This window comes from Phascolarctos cinereus, unplaced genomic scaffold (assembly GCF_003287225.1).
Source record: "Phascolarctos cinereus isolate Bilbo 61053 unplaced genomic scaffold, phaCin_HiC Scaffold_9;HRSCAF=440, whole genome shotgun sequence".
Lineage (NCBI taxonomy): Eukaryota > Metazoa > Chordata > Mammalia > Diprotodontia > Phascolarctidae > Phascolarctos > Phascolarctos cinereus.
This window is the reverse complement of record NW_027556402.1, coordinates 172049394-172068872: the sequence shown is the minus strand read 5'-3', so window position 1 is coordinate 172068872 and position 19479 is coordinate 172049394. Positions and strand designations below refer to the sequence as shown.

At 34.8% G+C, this 19479-nt stretch overlaps 1 protein-coding gene across 4 annotated transcripts in view; it reads left to right on the top strand.

Annotated features, from left to right (window-relative positions):
• Nucleotides 1-2323: 2323 nt before the first annotated feature.
• The window catches only part of ANAPC4 (anaphase promoting complex subunit 4), a 40253-nt gene continuing 23097 nt past the window's right edge, over nt 2324-19479 (top strand). For 3 of the 4 annotated variants that reach the window (XM_078148824.1, XM_020992352.2, XM_078148825.1), the window contains exons 1-16: nt 2324-2417; nt 2546-2671; nt 6535-6640; nt 10059-10191; nt 11500-11574; nt 11716-11742; nt 11831-11875; nt 12953-13037; nt 13862-13972; nt 15668-15751; nt 16440-16526; nt 17071-17135; nt 17283-17325; nt 17710-17786; nt 18451-18551; nt 18630-18681. In XM_078148824.1, coding sequence (XP_078004950.1) covers nt 2564-2671; nt 6535-6640; nt 10059-10191; nt 11500-11574; nt 11716-11742; nt 11831-11875; nt 12953-13037; nt 13862-13972; nt 15668-15751; nt 16440-16526; nt 17071-17135; nt 17283-17325; nt 17710-17786; nt 18451-18551; nt 18630-18681 — 1199 coding nt within the window. In that variant the 5' untranslated portion in view covers nt 2324-2417; nt 2546-2563. Of the gene's footprint in view, nt 2418-2545; nt 2672-6534; nt 6641-7162; nt 7318-10058; nt 10192-11499; nt 11575-11715; nt 11743-11830; nt 11876-12952; nt 13038-13861; nt 13973-15667; nt 15752-16439; nt 16527-17070; nt 17136-17282; nt 17326-17709; nt 17787-18450; nt 18552-18629; nt 18682-19479 lie in introns of those variants that run through there. The other variant, XM_020992357.2, reaches the window with a different exon arrangement.

The window sequence follows — 19479 nt, the reverse complement described above, 5'->3', positions numbered from 1 at the left end:
ATCAGGTAAGTCAAATTACTTGCAGAAGCCTTGACTCCCTTTTTGGCTTCTCAGAGGAACGTTTCAAGCTTTAGGTAAAATTCACATTTTATGGGATAGGTTTCAGCCTGCTCAATAACCTAAGAGAAACAGTCCTGAGCCTCCTCCCCCCCCAAAAAAAATTAATAAAAGGAAATCAAAAAATTTTAAATTCTCATAAAACTATACACAGATGCCTCCCTTCTCAGTACTCAACCAGTTTAACTTTGACTACCAAAACAAATATTAAGAATAAAACTGACATTAAAGAGGTAACTTTTATTCACAGTTCTTGTTGCTGACGATCCGAACTATTTTAAATCCTCATATGTTTTTCCCCAGTGCAACAACTCCAGCATTGTCATGTAAATAGTCCTAGAAGCTTCACAGCTCCTCTTGATTGTTTAATTTGGGGGAAGCCCATTGATTCTGAGGTAACTACAAAACTTTCTGCTTCCCTCCTGCAAGAAACCTCACTCATCCCAGCAAGTCTTTCCTAATGTGCTTTGTATTGTTGATCACCTCAAAATAGCAAACTAAGTTTCTGGCCCCAACTTCCTGCTTCCTCTTTTGAAAGGAATTCAAGTCTCTCTTGGGGGTGAGGGGGAGAAGAGGATAGGGATATCCATCTATTCTGCCTCCTTTGAAGACACAGAGCACCCTCATGGTACATATGCTCTCACTGCACTTGCTTCTGTACTGCCTTAGGGAAATTTATTGTTCATGGGCCTAATCCAATTAAGCCTTTTGGTAAAGTCCACATTACTTCAATAGAAAGAACATTTTCTTGACTCAGGGGTCCTTAAACTGGGGTCTCTGATAGACTTCCCCCACCAAGAATCCATAGATAGATTTCAGGAAGTCCCTGAGATTGTATGGGGGAAAATTACATCTTTTTTTTCAATATATTTGGTCTCCTTTATATTTTATGCATTTAAAAACCTTATCCTATAAGGGGTCCACAGATTTTACCAAACTACCAAAGGCTTTCATGGCACAAAAAAGGTTAAGCACCCCTGCACTAGAATAACATATGCCTAATCCCCTTACTCACCTCTGGTAGTTAACAAAAGCAATCTACTTTGGTAGTGTAGTAGCTAAGTAGTTGTATGGAATTTCCAGAAGGAATATATTTATATATATATATATATATATATATATATATATATATATATATATATTTTTTTTTTTTTTTCCAAAAAGGACTATCTTGTCAGCTCACATACTCTGTTAGTTTGGAAAAAGCACGTCTTTCAGCAGATTTTTAGGTAGTTAATTTTTGACATGGAAGGCATTTAACATTTAAGATTGTGAAGGGTGGCATCATTCAATTCATTCAATAAACATTTATTAAGTATCTGCTATGTACCAGACACTGAGCTAAGCACTGGGGATACAAAAAGAGGCAAGGAGCTTACAAACTAATGAGGGAGACAATATGCAAACACATATATACAGAGCAAAATATATTCTGTAGCAACTGGAAAATAATTAGCAGAGGGAAAGTATGGGTTGGGGAAGCCTCCCTGTAGGAGGTGGCATTTTAGTTGGGACTTAAAGGAAGACAGGGAGGTCAATAGTGGAGAAGAGAACAGAGAGCATTCCAGGCCGAAGAATGGGGTTTTAGGAAAACCAGGCTTCATTTTTAAGTGATTCAGTGATCTACAGTCATCCCTTTTAGAAAATATAAGGCTGCCTGCCTTATGCTGAACCCCCATTTAAAATATTGGTTTTGCAGTCTGCCCTTTCAGTGCATATGGAAGGAAGGCCTGGTCACAGCTGTTTCTGTTTTTGAAAAAGCAGCTATTAAACTATAAAAACTTCCCTGCAGTTTGAACTCTAATTAGAAGGAATCCAAAGCTGATCATTGCATTGCCAGGTGGAAGGGTGCAAATAATGAAATAGGAATGATTTTCTAAAGCAGGAGCTCTTCACCTGGAGCTCATGAACTTAAAAAAAATATTAACTATTTCAATATAATTGGTTTCCTTTGGAAATATATGAGATTTACTTATTTTATGCACAATGCACCGTTTTTCACCATTGCAATGTTTGTAAGAATGAGTCTTCTGGCCACCAGTGGCGGTTTTTGTTTGCTGTTTGACTGTAAGCTCCATGAGGGTAATAACCGAACCTTCTCTAAAGTGAGCTCAGCACTGGCCGGTGAGAGCCAGAACAGAGCTGAACCCTATCCAAGGACCCACCACCTCCCCGCAGCGGGCCACGGCGTCATCCCAGATCGGGCGCGCGCGAGAACCAGACGGGCGCGCGCCCGGCACTGGCAGGAAGTCCCGACCCCGGAAGTGCCTCTTACTGCCCGCCGGCAGCCGCGGCTCGCTCTGCTCGGGAGCACAGGATACGCGGCCCTATTTCGCGCCACAGCGAAGCGAACCCGCCCGGTAATACGTCTGCGCGGGAGGCGGGGGGCGGGGCTGGGAGACGGCTGCAGGGAGTCTGTGGAGGGGCCGGGTGGGCGGGAGAAGAGGGAGTCGGGGTCCAGTTTGAAGAGGGGTGTTTGTCATTGCAGAACCCCGCCCCCCCCACGATGCCGGCCTTCCGACAGGTGGGAGAGAAGCAGCTGCCCCAGGAGATCATTTTCATGGCCTGGTCTCCCAAGAGGGACCTCATTGCCTTAGCCAACAAAGTGGGGGAGGTAAGTGAAAGAGGGAGGGATGCCCCCCCCCCGCGCTTGCCTCAGTTTCCCCCTTCAGCCCTAAGTCTGTGATGATACCCCGGAGCCCCTCTCTGGGGAATGGGCTGTGCTAGGTTCTGGGAGGAGCACAGGAGAAGAATCCTTAACTCATGGATGTCGTTATAACACTTTTTCCTCACAATAATCCAGTGAAGAAGCTTCCGAAAAACTTAACAAAAATAAACATTGATATAGAAGACAAAAGTTCTCCCTTTTTCTTTAGAAATCGAATTTGCTTGTATTTAATTTTTTTCTATTTAAGAATTCTTTCATACAGAAACAGCTAATACAGTCATATATTAAAAGGGAGAAACAGTAGGTACTGAAATGGAGAAAGGAGCAAGTTGTGCTTTCCTGTGCAAGTTAAAATATTTTCCCCAAATGCAGCAATATATAGAAAAGTTACACATTACACTTTTATCTATTGTCTGCTCTTTAAAATATCTACATGAAAAGACAAAGGAAAGGCAAAAAAAAAAACCCAACAAGCAAACCCTTTTACTGTGCAAAGCATCAGGTTAAAAGATTGTGTTATGTGCATTGTAGATGAGGAAACTGAGTCTTAGCCAGCATCTGCGAAGTGCTTCAAACATTGTACTAAGTACTGGGGACACAGAGAAAGGTAAAAAACAGCCCCTGCTTTGCCTCAAACAAGTGAAGTGATTTACCCAATACATGTAGCAAGTACTTGGCAGAATTGTAATTAGATTCCAGGTGCAAAATGTTCTGTGTTTTTTGGTGGGGAGGATGGTGCTGGAACAGGGAAGAGAGTTAGGGTTCTCCATCTGGGCCTTAATGAATTTTTAGGTATTCAGTTGGTAAAGAAAGATGCAGGGGAAGAGCAAGTGAAAGCATGGGATTTGTATGGAAAATTTGAGTAAGTGATTTTGTTGGCCTATAGAATATCACACTGGGTTTGTAGTAAAAAAAAATTGCTTGGGTTTGTACCTCAATTCTGTGAACACTTACTACCTATCTTCTCACCTTTTGGTGTGTCAGTCTGCTCAGTCTCCTGTCTTCATGCCTTGTGGTAGCTATCCCCCTTCTCTTTTCTGCTTCTTGGAGTCTGTGTTGCTTCAAGATTCAGTTCAAGTGCTTCTTCTACATGAAGCTTTCTCTTATCCTCTCAGATACTAGTGCCAACTTGTATTCATTCTCCATGTGTTATGTATATATTAATATGTGTACATTTTGTCTCCCTCATTTAAATGTAAGCTCTTTGAGGGTTAGGACTAAAGTTCCACTTTGTTTTTATTTTTTCAGTGCATAGCTCAATGTCCTGTGCATAATGCTTAATAAATGCTCCTTGAGTGATGGCTTTAAATCTTAGGAGCCTATGAATATGTGAAGGGGAGTAGAGTCTGGAAAGGTAGGCTGCTTGTAGTGAGAACTACATTATGGAGGATCTTGGGCTTTTTTTGACCTTTGGTTTCATCTGTGTAAGGAATTTGAGGAAATTTTTCTCCACTAGTACTGATGGGCAACTCTGAGGTGCTGAGAGGTTAATTGATTTCATGGTTATGCATGTGTCAGAGATAGTAATTGAACTAGAATCTTTTTGACTCAGTAGGGCAACTTTGGAGAGTTTTTTAGGGTGATGGGACAGAGTGAAAGGAGGAGACAAATGCTAGAGGCATTGAAGAACACTTAAATATTTATGTCATATAGATGTAAGCTCCTTGAGCACAGAGGATAATTTTATTCGTTATATTTGTACCCCAGCATCTAGCACAGTGTCTAGCACATAGTAGTAAATGCTTATTGATTGTTTTTTTAGCATACTGGATATCTAGAGACATTTCAAACTCAACACATACAAAACTCATTCCCTTTTTCCCCAAACCCATCCTTCTTCCTAACTTTTCTCAGTTTCTGTCAAAGGTATCACCATTCTTTCAGCGTCCCAGGTTTGCAACCTTCCTTCATACCCTTGCCCCAATCTGTCTTTTCAACCACATTGTACATTATTTCCCCTCCACCCTCTGGGCTCTAGCCAAACTGATCTCTCTGTTCTTTACACATGATGCTCCATATCCCATCTCCATACCTTTGCACTAGTTGTCCCCAATAAGTAAGATACTTCTTCCTCATCTCTACCTCACAGAATCCCTCTCTTTCTTAAAAATGCAATTTAAACACCACTTTTGACATGAAGCTTTTTTTAATCTTCTCAACAGCTCATGCCATTCCTCTCAAACTACCTTGTAGTTAATTACTTACTATTTATTCTTGTTTATACTTAAAAAATGTTTGTCAGATTGAGTGCCTTAGGAGTAGGGATTTTATTGTGTTTTTTATTTATTTGTTGTGTTTGTGTCCCTAGTACCATTCCTGGTCTATAGTAGGTGCTTAATAAATGCTTGTTGATTGATTGATTGATTGATTGTGACTTCTTAGGATCCTAGTATCCTATGCCCTGGATCTTAAATGATCAACTTTTGGAGGCTAACATTAAATTACAAAAATCTTCCTTTAGATTGAACTTAATTAGTGGTAGCCTAAATTTGATCATTGTATCCTCAAGCTTGGGAAAAGCAGTTAGTAAAAGCAAGGATGAGATTTTCTAGAGCAGGGGTTATTAACCTTGGCCCAATGAACTTTAAAAAAATTTTGATAACTACATTTCAATATAATTGGTTTCCTTTGTAATCTTATGTATTTTATTCATTTAAAAACATTATTCTAAGAAGGTTCCATAGGTTTCATCAGGCTGCCAAATAGGTCCTTGACACAAACCTGATTAAGAATGGCTGTTATAGTCTGATTGTACTCAAGGATGAGTCTAGTGTTGTCAGATTTTCCCAAAATGCACTGATTTCCCTGTCATAAAATAATTTGGATTACTAATATTTATTTCTGCAAAAGCTCTTATCCGAAGTGCTGCCAGAATTAAGATTTATTGGAACAGGTGTTTGAGGAAAACAGTGTACTCTGTCTACCTCAAACTAAGCCATCTGCTGCCAACCTCCTTTTATAACAACTAAAATTGTCTTTTTTTTTTTATTTTGCAGGGTGTTTTTTAATTTTTAAAAAATTCTTGATGCACTAATATTTCTTCAAGAAGTCTCATTTTGTTAATCTGTCACCAGCAAAGCCACCTTATGTTGCTTATACATTGAAGCATATGTAATTATTTTCTGCATACTAAAACCACTAAAAAACTTTAAATTTCAGTTGTGCTAGATGTAGTGTTAATTGTCATGGACTGAAAAGACGAATACTTATATTCCTTTGCATATGTAATGCTAATATTGAAACACGTTTACATTTATGATATTAATTGTTGCCCTTCTGTTGACAAAAAAAGGTTAGTTTACTGGATTCATAATTAAATTAGATTTTCTCTTTTCTTCAGTTTTTAAAGATATGTTTTTACAATTCTTTCAGACAGTACTGTCTGTGAACAGCTAGTTGATGACTTAGGAAATAGGAATTTTAATCTTTATAATTGGCTTGCTTTAAGACTCAGCTCAAGTTCCATTCTTTACAGCGACCTTTCCTAGTCCCCTCTTACTACAACTACTTTCTCTTTGAGATTACCTTCTCTCTGCTCTGTATATATCTTGCATGCATATAGCTACTAACATATTACTCTTCCTTTGGAATGTGAGCTTCTTGAGGTTAGGAGCAGTGTGTTTTGCCTTTTTCCACATCCCTAACCCTAATCACAGTACCTGGCAGATAGTAAGCACTTAAAAAATGCTTAGTGACTGACTGAGTTTATTATTTTTTTATTATTAAAAAATTATCTATTTAAAGAATCTGTTTTATACATGTAAAATAGGAAACTTTAAAAAATATCTGACATTTTGTCTGTTTCTCAGGTTTTACTTCATCGACTAGCAAACTTTCAGCGAGTTTGGAGTTTGCCACCAAATGAAAACACTGGAAAAGAAGTGACATCTTTGGCTTGGAGACCAGATGGAAAAAGTAATGATAGTACTATTGTAGAAATTTTTATTATCATAGAAGGGAGTTTTGGCAGAAACCTTGTTCTGAGAAAGAATTTTGTGCCCGTACTATGTACTAGAGTTCTTAAATGTTACTTGATTCTTTTAAAAAGCTCTCAATTTCATACAGCTCCAAGTGAAATTTTAATAATTCCTTTCTGCAAAGATATTGCTTACATGAAATATAATTGAACATATACAGATGTTTTCTTTACCTTTTCCATTTGGCCTTACCGTTTCTTGTATTTAGCTTGTTTGCTTGACATTTCCCTAGCCTATTCTTTTGGACTTTATGGCATTTAGGAGTTATGTGGCACGTAAGCCTCTATATCTTTGTAAGTATATTCAGCTCACCTTGTTTCCTTCCATTTTTTTCCTCCACAAAAAAATCCACATTGTGGTTTGGAAGTAGCCCTGGGTTTTTGGAGGCTGTGTCACTAGAGTACTTGCTTTGGCTGGTTCTGCCAAATTGGAAAAACTTCGTATGTGTCTCTAGAGATAATGTATCTGCTGTTGGAGAACTCAGAGAAGATCATTGGCTACAGGATAGCTGTTGCATGATGAAGTATTTGTCCATGCTAATTCTTTGAAGAACTTGACAGCATCCTCCAAACCAGATCAACATTTACTTTGATATTTGATGACTTCAGTTTGGAGGTGGGCACAGGAAAGATCTTGAAAATTGTACAATAATGTTTGTGAAACAGTTTCTGATGTGGGGCTCATTTCTGAGTTAGCTACCTCTGTATAGTCAGGTCTTGGATTACTTAGCATAAAGATCGAAATACCAAATATGGAGAAAAGATGAAAATGTATATAGTCCTTTTTCCCAAACAAGCTTGTATTTAATTACTTTGTATATATGCACTTTATGTGTTTTATATTTATATAACTACTTATTTTCTTCCCTGTGAGACTGTAAGCTCCTTATGAGTAGAGATTAGGTTTTTTGGTACTTGTATCTCCAGTGCCTGACACATAGTAGACCCCTAATAAATACTTGTTGATTGAGTATTATGAATGAATGAATGAATGAATGTGTATGGGCAAAATGCAGCCTCAAAGCCTCTTCCCTTCACCTCTGTCTTATGTATGTGTTAAGATGGTAAAACTACTAAAAGCTTCTTTGATAGATGAAACCACAGCGATAATTTGTTCAACAGTTTTGTTTCGGTTTTTTACTATATTTAGGAAGGCATAAAGTGTGTGTGTGTGTGTGTGTGTGTGTGTGTGTGTGTGTGTGTGAGAGAGAGAGAGAGAGAGAGTGTGTGAGAGAGAGAGACAGAGAGAGATTAAAAATCCAAGTGGATGGGTTATTTCCTTTTTTATTCCACATAGGTATTGAGGTTCTACAGTTGCTTGTTTGTCAGTATGCTGATTGTTCTGAGCCCTGAACAGTGCTACAGGGCTTAGATCCACAACTACTCAAATGAAATTAGCCTAAAAAGTCATATTGGAAAAAAAAGCAAATGAAGAATAATCTGGAAAATTATGACATGCAGCAGCCTCTTGATTTAGTCCATTGGTACATATGGCAATTCATATAGACTGTGAATTGGGTCCATAATTTAATAAGATGAGAGTGAACTGAATAGCATTTGGGAAATTGCATAGGACTTCTAATAATCATATGCTCCATGTTACCAAAACAAATCTTCCAGTTTTCTCTAGTGCTGTTATATAATGACAAATCCTGTAATACGATAATCTCGTAAGAATTAAAGTTGAGGGTAACCAAAAGAGCAAAATGGAAAGACATAACATAGGCACAAGTTTACTGCAGTCTATTTATTACCAGCAATGATTTACATAGGAGAAGTTCCATAAAAAATGTCATCAAGGACATTTGTGACCAGAGAAGATTTGTTTGTCATATACTGAGAACTAATAACATGGTCTGGAGGTTTTTATGAAATTCAAAAAACATTAAGAGATCTAGAAGTATGTTGGAGAGATCCTCTAGAAAATTCATGAAGGATATTAATGAGAATCACACAGGATGAGAAGGCATGGATAAATGGCAGAGTAGCCACACTTCTGAGAACAGATACATTGAAACACCAAAGAATATCTCTAATTTTTATAGTAACTAAAAATTAACCATCATTAATATCATTAATATGTTAGTGGTTAGGGTTCTTCTTTGTCCCTTTGCACGTATAATATGAGGGATTTTGTTCAGTTGCATTTTATTTGTACAGTGTGCTTGTCTTGAGAAAGAGTGAAATTAACAGGTACTGTTAAATCAAAAAGTTTTATTAATCATTAATTGAGTATCAAGTATCTGCTGTGTACTAGGCATTGTACTAAGTGCTAGAGAAACAAAGGCTTATGAAAGATCACACAATAAGTGTTGGTTAAATAGTGAGCAATAGGTTATCACTAAAAAAATTAAATATAAGTGTCTCTGTCAAATAAAGACTATTTGGGAGTTATTTCAAGTGGTTTGTTTTTAGGAAGGAGAGGCAGGAATTTACAAGGGCCTTGTACAGATTTGTACATTAGTAAATATTGGATGATATTATCTGAGTCCATATTTGAAATTCAGTGAAATAATTTGTTGTATTAAAGATATTTTTAGTGACCCATTCAGAGACTCTGCACTGTAAAATTTAATTGTCGTCAAAGAGGAATATACTTCTGTTTCCCATGTTTGCATTTGGTAAAGAAACTAAAGGGTAGAAAAAGTGTTAAAAACTAGACAGATCAAATTATTCCTTCTAGGCTTGTTTATAGATTCCACTATGTCTTAGCGATAAAGAGCAGTCATGTAGCAATATATTATTGTTGTTTATCTGTTAAATGCTTTGTACCAGATGACACACATGGTTTTTAATCTAGGAACTTCTAATATGTCAGATGTTTAATATTGTGTATGAGAAAGTTTTAGATCTCAAGTGAAAGTTTCAGATATATAAGTATATACAAATACATGTTATATTAATGCTATATATGAAAATGTAATAGGTTCGCTTTTAAACTAACTTATAAAAATCCTTTATGGCCTTTTTTTTTTCCTTTAAAAATTTCTCGGGGCAGCTAGGTAGTATGGTGGTCTTGGAGTCAGGAAGACCTGAGTTCAAATCCAGTCTCAGACACATGACACAACTAGTTATGTGACCCTGGGCAAGTCATTTAACCCCGATTGCCTCACCAAAAAGTGAAAAAAACAAATTTCTCAAGAGTTGAACATTGCGTTAGTATTATCATAAGGTAGAATTCTTAATTCTAACAATAACTGTGAAGATGTATTTTTAATAGATAAAATTAAACAGCAAATTAAAAACATTAACTATTCAGGATTTTTGAGCCAGAATTCACTTTACTAACTTGTTTTTTTGATATGGTTACATTTTTCTGTGCAAATCACCTCATGTTTGATTGTCTTTTCCTTGTAGTTTTAGCCTTTGGTCTTGCTGACACCAAGAAAGTTATTTTATGTGATGTTGAAAAGCCTGAAAGCTTGCACTCTTTTTCTGTGGATACACCTATTACTTATATGCATTGGATGGAAGTAACTGAAGAAAACAGGTAGGTCAAGAAATTTTAAAATCTGCATTAATATAAATTCAAACTACATGTGAAAGGTAACTTTAAATTTAATTTAGGAGTACCTTTGGGGTCATCTTTCTCCCTAACTTTACCAAACTTTACCATTTTTGTAATACTCCACTAAATTCTTTTCTTTTATTAAGCAACAGTGTCTTAAGAACTGTGTGTGTATGCATGTGTGTTTATGTATTACATATATACGAATGTATAAAGTCTGATCATCTCTACATTATGAAAGAAATTAAAATTACTTTCTTTTTGGGGAGGGGTAGGCAATGGGGTTAAGTGACTTGCCCAGGGTCACACAGCTAGTAAGTGTTATGTGTCTGAGGCCAGATTTGAACTCAGGTCCTCCTGAATACAGGGCCGGTGCTCTGTCCCCTTAGCTGCCCCAAAGTTACTTTTAAAAATGCAGTACAAGCTATTCTTATAAATTATTATTTCTAAATAATTAGGAGTTTATTGTAATTCTTTTATTTTTAGGAATTTTTTAAAAAACCATTACTTCAGTAGTGATGATTCATATGCCAATTTATAAATGTTATGCCGAGGATCCAAGTGTGGAATTGCTTATCAAGTCATTAAATTGGAAGTTTGTGTGTAAACCACAGAACTGACCACTAAGGCAACATAATTATAGCAGTATACTTTAAAACAAATCTTTCTACTTAGAACTATGACATGGACTCTTGGATGAGCATTTAGAATTCCTAAACTGTAATTCCACATCCTTAATAGCAATTTTATGACCCTAGATAAATCATTTACTTCTATTTTTTAATTTATAAAATGGATACATTTTTCCCTTGCAAGACTAAAGCTCTTTGTGAATAAGGAAAATTCTTAATATATTTTTTGTTATGTTAAATTATCCCTTCTCATGGAAATTGCTGTATAGTTGTTATAAAACTTATTGCTTAACCTTACTTATTTTACCTAAATCTTTGTGTTATGTTGATTTTACCCAAATCAATCTTACGGTGATTTTTTTCATAACATAAATAGTAGCTATAGATGTTTAGAGCTTGGGTAATATTTCGTTTTTACTGCACAGCATTTATTTTGAGCTGAGTACTGAGAAAATTACATGCTTCTCATTGGAGAAAAGATATGAATATTTTATTCTTAGTTTATACCAAATATGATGGCAAGATTTTTATTTTAAGTGCAAGACCTGACTACTGTTAACTTTGTGCATTTCTTTCTTTGAAAGATTAAAATATTTCTAAATTGTGAAAAAAAGTCACATCTTTAGTGTTTTAGAACATTCTTTTTTTTTTCCTCTAGTGTTTTAACATCCTTTTATAATGCTGAGGATGAGTCAAATCTCCTTCTGCCTAAATTACCTGCCTTGCCAAAAAAGTAAGTAGCAAATCAGGGTAGCTTTGTAACTAGTTGTAATTTTCTTATTCATTTGAAATTTGTTATTAACTATGTTATGAAAATATCTTGTTTAGTTTTTTCTTTAAAGTATTACTTTTCTCAATTTATATTCTTATTCAGCTATAGCACTACTGCAAAAATTTTTAGGTAAGAAAAGTTCTTTGGTATTTTTTCAAGTAAGAGAATTATTGTTTAGTATGAAAATTGAGTTGTAACAATTATTTTCATATTTCAGTGAAGAAAAATCAGATGAAATTATGAAGCTCTTGGGTGATGTCAGGTAAATTTTCTTGGAAATACCTATGGTGGCAAGTATGGGTTTCTTAGATTATTCTTAATTTGAGGAGGAAGTTTTAAATGGACAGATCTTATGTGTTTGTACAATTGTTTTGCTCACATTAAGCATTCTTTTAATATCTATCATTTAACTTGATTTTATTCTATGGCCTTTCATTTTGTCAATTTTAAAAATAGTTTTAAGAGTTGGTAACATCCCTTTCCTTTTTTCTTTAAGAGAAAAAATTTTAATGGAGTGAAGAAGTCAAAAATGACATTTTATCTTTGAATTTTAGAGCTAGCAGCTGCTTTGCATTTTTAAAATCTTCAGGACCCATCAAATATACTTACTGTTGAGATGGAGGCAGCATATAGAGGAAAGAGCTAGGGACATGGTATGGACAAATCAGTCAACCTTTCTAAACCTCTGTTTACTTATCTGTAAAAAGCAGGGATAACGATAGTTGTGGTAACTACGTTGCAGGCTTGTTATGAGAATCCAGGGGCAGCTGGGTGGCGCAGTGGACAGAGCACCGGCCCTGGATTCAAGAGGACCTGAGTTCAAATGTGGCCTCAGACACATAACACTTACTAGCTGTGTGACCCTGGGCAAGTCACTTAACCCCATTGCCTAGCCAAAAACAAAACAAAACAAAAAGTTATTATTGTTATGAGAATCCAAAGAGCTAATGTATGCAAAGGGCTTTGTAAATCTTAAAATGTAAGTGTCAGTGTCACTGTAGTAGAGTTGTGATGATACTAGCCACAAATAGGATAAAACACTGTATTGGGGTTTTAATTATAATTTTTACTGTTTTTATTTGCCTACAGCCTGATTTCTTCCAGGTAGCAGGCCTTGCTAATTTGCACAGTTGAATTTTTGTGCTACTTTTGAAACGACTAGACATGTTTAGCTGAGTTTGACCAACAAATCAGTAGACTTGTTTTGGTTTATCAGTTTCCACTGCAGGAGAGCCTTAATGTGTAGATTATATAGGAGTAGTCATTTAGAGCTGAGTTTCAGAACTTGGTTATTTCTATTGTTGATTGGTCCTCAGCTTGTTGCCTTACTTTTAATTAGGCTTAATGCTCTTGTCCTTGGAGGAAACTCTGGGTTCATTGAGATCTACGCTTATGGAATGTACAAAATTGCTACTGTTACAGGGGTAAGTTTTCATTTTATATTTTCCCTACAATTTCTTTTTAAATGTAGCAGCTAATTGGTTTATGAGAAAAGATTCAAACACTAACTTTTCTCATTTCCAGTAATTGAAATTACTATTCCTTAATGTGTATTTTTTTCTGAAAGGAATGATAAATATTTTCTTATAATCTTATAAATTGATTAAATTTGGAAGTTAGGGGTTTCACTTACAATTCATACAAAGCATAAAAGTAAGAGATGTTACCCGTAAAGAGCAAGAGCTATTAGTTGCTAATGGAATTAAAGGGAACCTAAAAAAAAAAAAAGATTGATATGCTTGTTGCTTTATAAACTCACTTTTTTTTTGCCAGTCTATGGAGAATAAAAGCTAGAATTTGTGGTTAAAATGCAGCTAAGCTAATGCTTAGCACTGAACTTGCTCCCTTTTAAGTTCAGGGCTTCTCCTGTACCTCCTGGGGAGAGAGGGAAGAATTGGTGAAGGTTGAGATGCTAATTTCTGCTACTAAAACTATTCAGTTGTGGAAGCTGACTTTAACTAAGGTAACCAAAGGGGAGAGGACAGAGAAGAAATAGAGTGAGAGCATTTCCTTGAATTGAGTCTGTAAATGTGCAGATAGGTTTGACACCCCTAGTATCCATAACAGAGAGAAGGCAAGAGCCTGAACAGTGGAGATTTAGGTTGCCTGAGCTGTTCTGTTTTCTAGATTTTACATAGGTTTTTGCCTCATGTATTATACACAAAGATAAAGTAATGCATTAATATTAAAAATGTTATTTGAGTAAAATGAACAAATAAAATATGACTGGAATCTTTTACCTTTTCAGGTTTCTGGTTCATGTCTCGGCTTATGCTTATCAAGTGACTTGAAGTCATTATCAGTTATTACAGAGATAGGAGATTCTACCAGTATTATATCAGAAATTTCATATTTTCAAGTGAGTAAAACTGAACTTCAGAGCAGTGTGAAATGCACTGTATTTCTTGTAGACTTGCTGTTCATACTTGCTGATTCCAGTGGCTAAAGACCATTTTGATGATCTATAGTATAATAATATTAATAGCTGAGAGTTATAGAGCTCTTTAAGACTTGCAAAGTTTTTTGCCTGTATTATCATATTTGAGATTTACATGACTCTGAGATAGGTATCAAAGGTGGTATTATCATCTTCATTTTACAGATGAGAAACTTGGGGTTCAGAGAAAAATGACTTGTTCATAGTCACACAGTAAAAACAGTTTGTCCACACCCATAGTCTGTCAGAGACAGAATCTGAATCCCGAACTTCTTCCCTGATGATAAAACTGGCATATAAAACCATGCTTCTGTTTCTTTCATTGAAGAAACATTAGCACTTCTTTAGAATTCCTTCATCTTTTGTAGGTAAAATACCATTATGGGAATTGTCCTTTCAACAGAGGAACTGTATGTTAGAATTGGTTCTGTGTCCTAGTGTATGGCCCATAGAAATAGTAGCATTGTTAGTCTGGTTATGATGAATTCTGCATGTACCAAATAATCTTATATTTTGAGTCTTTACTGTGGTGACTGTGTAATAGAAATACTCAGTAATTTAAAAATTGAAACAAATAGAAAATGACAAAAACTTTATTGTTATTCATTTGCTTTGTAGGTATGGGTAAGATAAGTAATGCCTGCATTAGTTAAATGCCTTGTATGTGCCAGGCACTGTGCTAAGTGCTTTACAGATATCTCATTTGATAGGCTAGGAGAACTGAGCTGTGACAAAGCAGAATTGTTTATGTTTCAGAAATCCTACCATTAACTAGAAATTTCTCTCCCCCAAATATGGAACCGCTTAATCAGATACCCACATAAACTCCCAAACTACCCACAAAAACAAAACCTTTGAAAAGATCCAGTGAGTGGCACGTATGCCTAACTTCCTTCTTCACTTCAGTTCAGCAGACATAATAGTAAGTACTTAGTGTGTAGAACAGTGTGCTGTAAGCTGGAGAAGATAGAAACATTAGATGAAACACAATACTTGCTTTCATGGAGCTTACAATTAGAAAGGTATTATGATATATTAAAAAAGTGCTGTGTGTGGTAAGAGATGTATATTTTGATGACTGTATTTTTTAAATGAATCATCTGTGTGAATTTGTAATCTGTTTTAGATAACTACTTCCAATAATCTTCTGAAATAGGTTGTTAACAATTATTTTAATTTTATAAATAAGAATTGTGATCCAGAAGGGTTGACTACTTGCCCAGAAGATAGATTAGAAAACTCTTACAATTTGCATTGCTTTGCTCAGCACTGAAATACTGTGTTTTGAAAGCCAACGTACTGTTTAAACTGTTTCCAAAATATTCTTTTCTAGATTGACAAAATCATTTAATTTTACAACTAGAAAAGGATTTTATGTGATGAGTGTATGAGTGTGTATTATTTAAAGTTAGCAAATACCAGTCACCTGTTGATAACTTTAAAAAATCCTGTGAGATTTGAAGTAGGGGATGTTGTGTTAAATGGTCTATATTTCTTACAGTATTCTGTGTCTCCCTGGATACATCTTTTGATAGTGATTTAGCTTTAAATAAAGTTATCTGTCTCTGTAAGCAAGTATCTGGTTTTCACTGCAATTTCTTCTGTTGTGCTTTACAGCTTGATACTAGCCTGTTGTCTACTTACTTACCTGAAGTTACTCGGATGGCCAGAAAGTTTACTCATATTTCAACTCTTTTGCAGGTATTTATTTAAAACTTGTTTTATGCAACTCTTAAGTTGTTGATTTCTTCAGTTCTTTATGTACCAAATGCATAAACTTTCACTTCTTAAGGTGCTTCAACACTATGGTGACTTATGTTAGGGTCACTTTTTATCAGTCTAAGGAATGGAAAATTTATTGATACTTTCTAAAAAAATAATTGAACGTTTTTGATGACAGATCAAATACTACTTTAAGAATTTTTAAAGTTTAATTTGGAAAACATCTCATAGGATGTTGTAAACCTTACAACATCTAAATTTAATCTAAAAATCTAAATCTAATGTACTTGTAAATGACTGTACTTTCAGAGGTCAGTATCTAATCTAAAGTTCTGTTTTAAAATTGATCATTTATATCAGCCTACATGATTTGACCAAACATTCATTTTGGCAATTAGTATAATCTGAAATATGCTTGTAGAAAATTTTAAATATGGTATTTCAGTAGAAGATAGTAGATAATAGAACAGTCTTTGAAATGTATCTTGACACTGGCTGCTATTATTTGTTTTTATCTTTTTTCTATGAGGCTCAAAGCTAAATTCACTAGAAGATAAATTTCAAATTATTATGAGTCAGATAACAATAAAAATGCATATTCATAATTAACATCTTAGGTTAAAATATTTTTCATTGCTTTAATTATTTTTGCCCTTTTCATTTATAGTATATAAGATTATCATTGACATGCATGTGTGAGGCCTGGGAAGAAATATTGATGCAGATGGATTCTCGTCTTACCAAATTTGTACAGGTATTATTACTGGAGCCCCCAATTGAAAAGTTAAAGGATGCATTAAATTCCTTACTTATTTTTAGCTCATGTCTCAGGCATTTAAGAAAACCCATAAATAGAACAATATTAGCTTGAGAATAGCAATTTTTCAGTGTGATATAGCTTCTCAAGTAATTTTAAAAATAAAGCAATAGTTTATACTTTAAAATGTCATTCATGCTTTCCATTTTGACTTAAATTATATGAAATGATTGGCTTATTTGTTGTGAGGGTGATGTATTCATCTGAGGAAAGTTGGTAGAGAGGATTATTAGATAGGGATTAGGATGTCAGATAGGTAGTCATATAGAATAAGAAAACAAATTGGAGAAGTAAATGTTATAATAACTAATTAATTCTTTCCTAGTCACTGATATGTAGTGACCAACTTAAATATGAATTTTTAGGGAAGGCTTAGTGATGATGTAGAAATTGTATTCTTTTGAATAAATGTTTAAAAATTCTAAATATTTAATTTCTTAGTAAATTAAAAATAATTATCACAGTAATATTTGACCACTAGGAAAAGAACACAACGACTTCAGTGCAGGATGAATTCATGCAGCTGCTATTATGGGGGAAAGCAAGGTAATTGGATAATATTTAGTTTGTACATTAAATATATGCTATTCTTTCATGGAGTTTGTGTACCTTGAGTTTCAAAAATGTAAAGGTGAAAAAGAGGTTTAAATAGAGAAAAATTATTAAAATTCTTTTTTTTGTTTTTAATTTTAGCCTTGAACTTCAATCCCTCTTAATGAACCAGTTAACAGTAAAGGTATAGTTAATAATACAGTATATGTGTTTGTGTTTTGAGATGGCTATGAATTTCAAAGAGTAAGGATTGGACCTGTGCTTTCATTGGTATAGGGAACTTCCAGATGAGAAGTTCCCTTTCTGCCACTGTCATTTAGCACCTTATATGCATAGTCTCAGTGTTATCTGGAACCCTGAGAGGTATTGTGGTTTGCCAGAGGTCACAGAGGCAGTTTATATGTCAGAGGTGGGACTTGAACCCAAGTCTTCTGAGTTTTAAGGCCAGCACTTTATCCATTATGCCAGGCTGCCTCTTGTGAATGTAAAACACACATTTTATTGCTTCCTTTAAAGACGTGTATTGTCTCTCAGGTGCATGCTAAATTATTTCTGTTTTCTTAATTAGGGCTTAAAAAAGCTTGGGCAGTCTATAGAGTCTTCATACTCCAGTATACAAAAATTGGTCATAAGTCATTTGCAGAGGTATGATTATTTGGAATGCTTTAGCATTGTAACTGTTGAAATTGACTTAACTAGAATCTTGTAGTGGTTTATCACCTAGTGACTACTATCCCTTATCCATGGCTCCAAACTTTTACATCTTTTTGGACTGGTCATCTTGGTTAATCAGTCATTGAATTGAATATAAGAGTAGAATTTAAAGAGCCAATTGCTGAGCCATCTGTCACTCCATACTGTTTTCTCCACCACATGTAGATTGACTCTTTTTTTTCCCCCACCTGTTTTTAGTAGATTTGGAAATGGACTTGTTACTCTGCCTTGAGGAAGTGAAATAAATCAGGAAGTAATGTTGAGTTTAAGATTTGAAGTATAGTGAAAACCTACATGTAATGTTAGTGGTTTTGACCTTTAAATTTTCGACTTAAACATAATAAGATTGTTTTATAATATCAGCATGAAATATTATAATGTGATTTGAATTGCATTTAAATTTCATCCCTCAGGAGGACAGATTGATACATTCAAGTTCTTAGGGGTATCTTAGACAATAAAACCCAAATTAGACTTATTGTCAGTTTCTAGTCTGAAAAAATTATAAATTCTTAGGCTGTGTTTTTAGTACCCATGTTGATGGTAGGTAGTGATGGGAATAACTGAAAAATTATGTTTTCTTTTACTTTTGTAGTGGCTCTGAGGCTTTATTGTACCATTTGAGTGAATTAAAAGGAATGGCTTCTTGGAAACAAAAATATGAACCTCTTGGACTCGATGCTGCTGGAATTGAAGGTAGTCAGTTTATTTCTCAGTAGGTTACATTAAAATTGTTTTTGCTTATAAGTAAAATCTTGTCTTTTTTTTCCATAGATGCTATTACTTCTGTGGGTTCTTTCATATTAAAGGCAAATGAACTTCTTCAGTAAGTATCAGAAATGTACAATGGTTTTTGTTTTTCCTCCTAATAATACAGTTTAAATAATAAGATCTCAATCTAATTTATTTTTTGAGGAAGAGAAAAAAATAAGAAAGCCAAAGGAAAAAGATGAGTTTTTTCCTGAAAGTGGAGAAATCTTATTTTAACAGCCTAAGTGCAAATGCATTTCTTGGTCAGTCAGTAAATATTAATTGAATGAAGATAATTTTGCCAATTTTTACATTTTAATTCTCTTTTCTCTGAGGTAATTACAGCATAGTACTTTTATTCTGTTTTACAAATGAGGCAATAAGAGTTAAATAGCTCAAAATCATTTAGCCAAAGCTGCTAAATACTGTATCTTATGCCTATACTCAGGTAGTTTAGATACAGTACCTAGTTGAAGAGGAAGAGATGCAATGAAACTTTAAATGTTAATTAAATATATTAAAGTGGGGGAAGAAATCTTGGCATATCTGTTGAATGCAGACTCAATGTAAGTCGACAGTGTGATGTTGCTGAAAAAATAACTAATGTAAATTTGGGTCTCGTTAATTCATTTGTTAATTATCTACTACATGTAAGTATAGTGGTGGTGTGGTGTAGACCAAAATGTTAGGCTTGGAGTCTGCAAGACCTTAATTAAAATCCTTATGCCACTTCCTAAATGTGTCACAGTGAGCAAATCATTCAACTTTTTTCCCTTAGGCAAGTTCCTAGGACTTATATTTTACTACCTGTGTGGTCTTGGACAAATCATTTAACCTCTCTGAACCTCATTGTTCTCATCTGTAAAATGAGTGA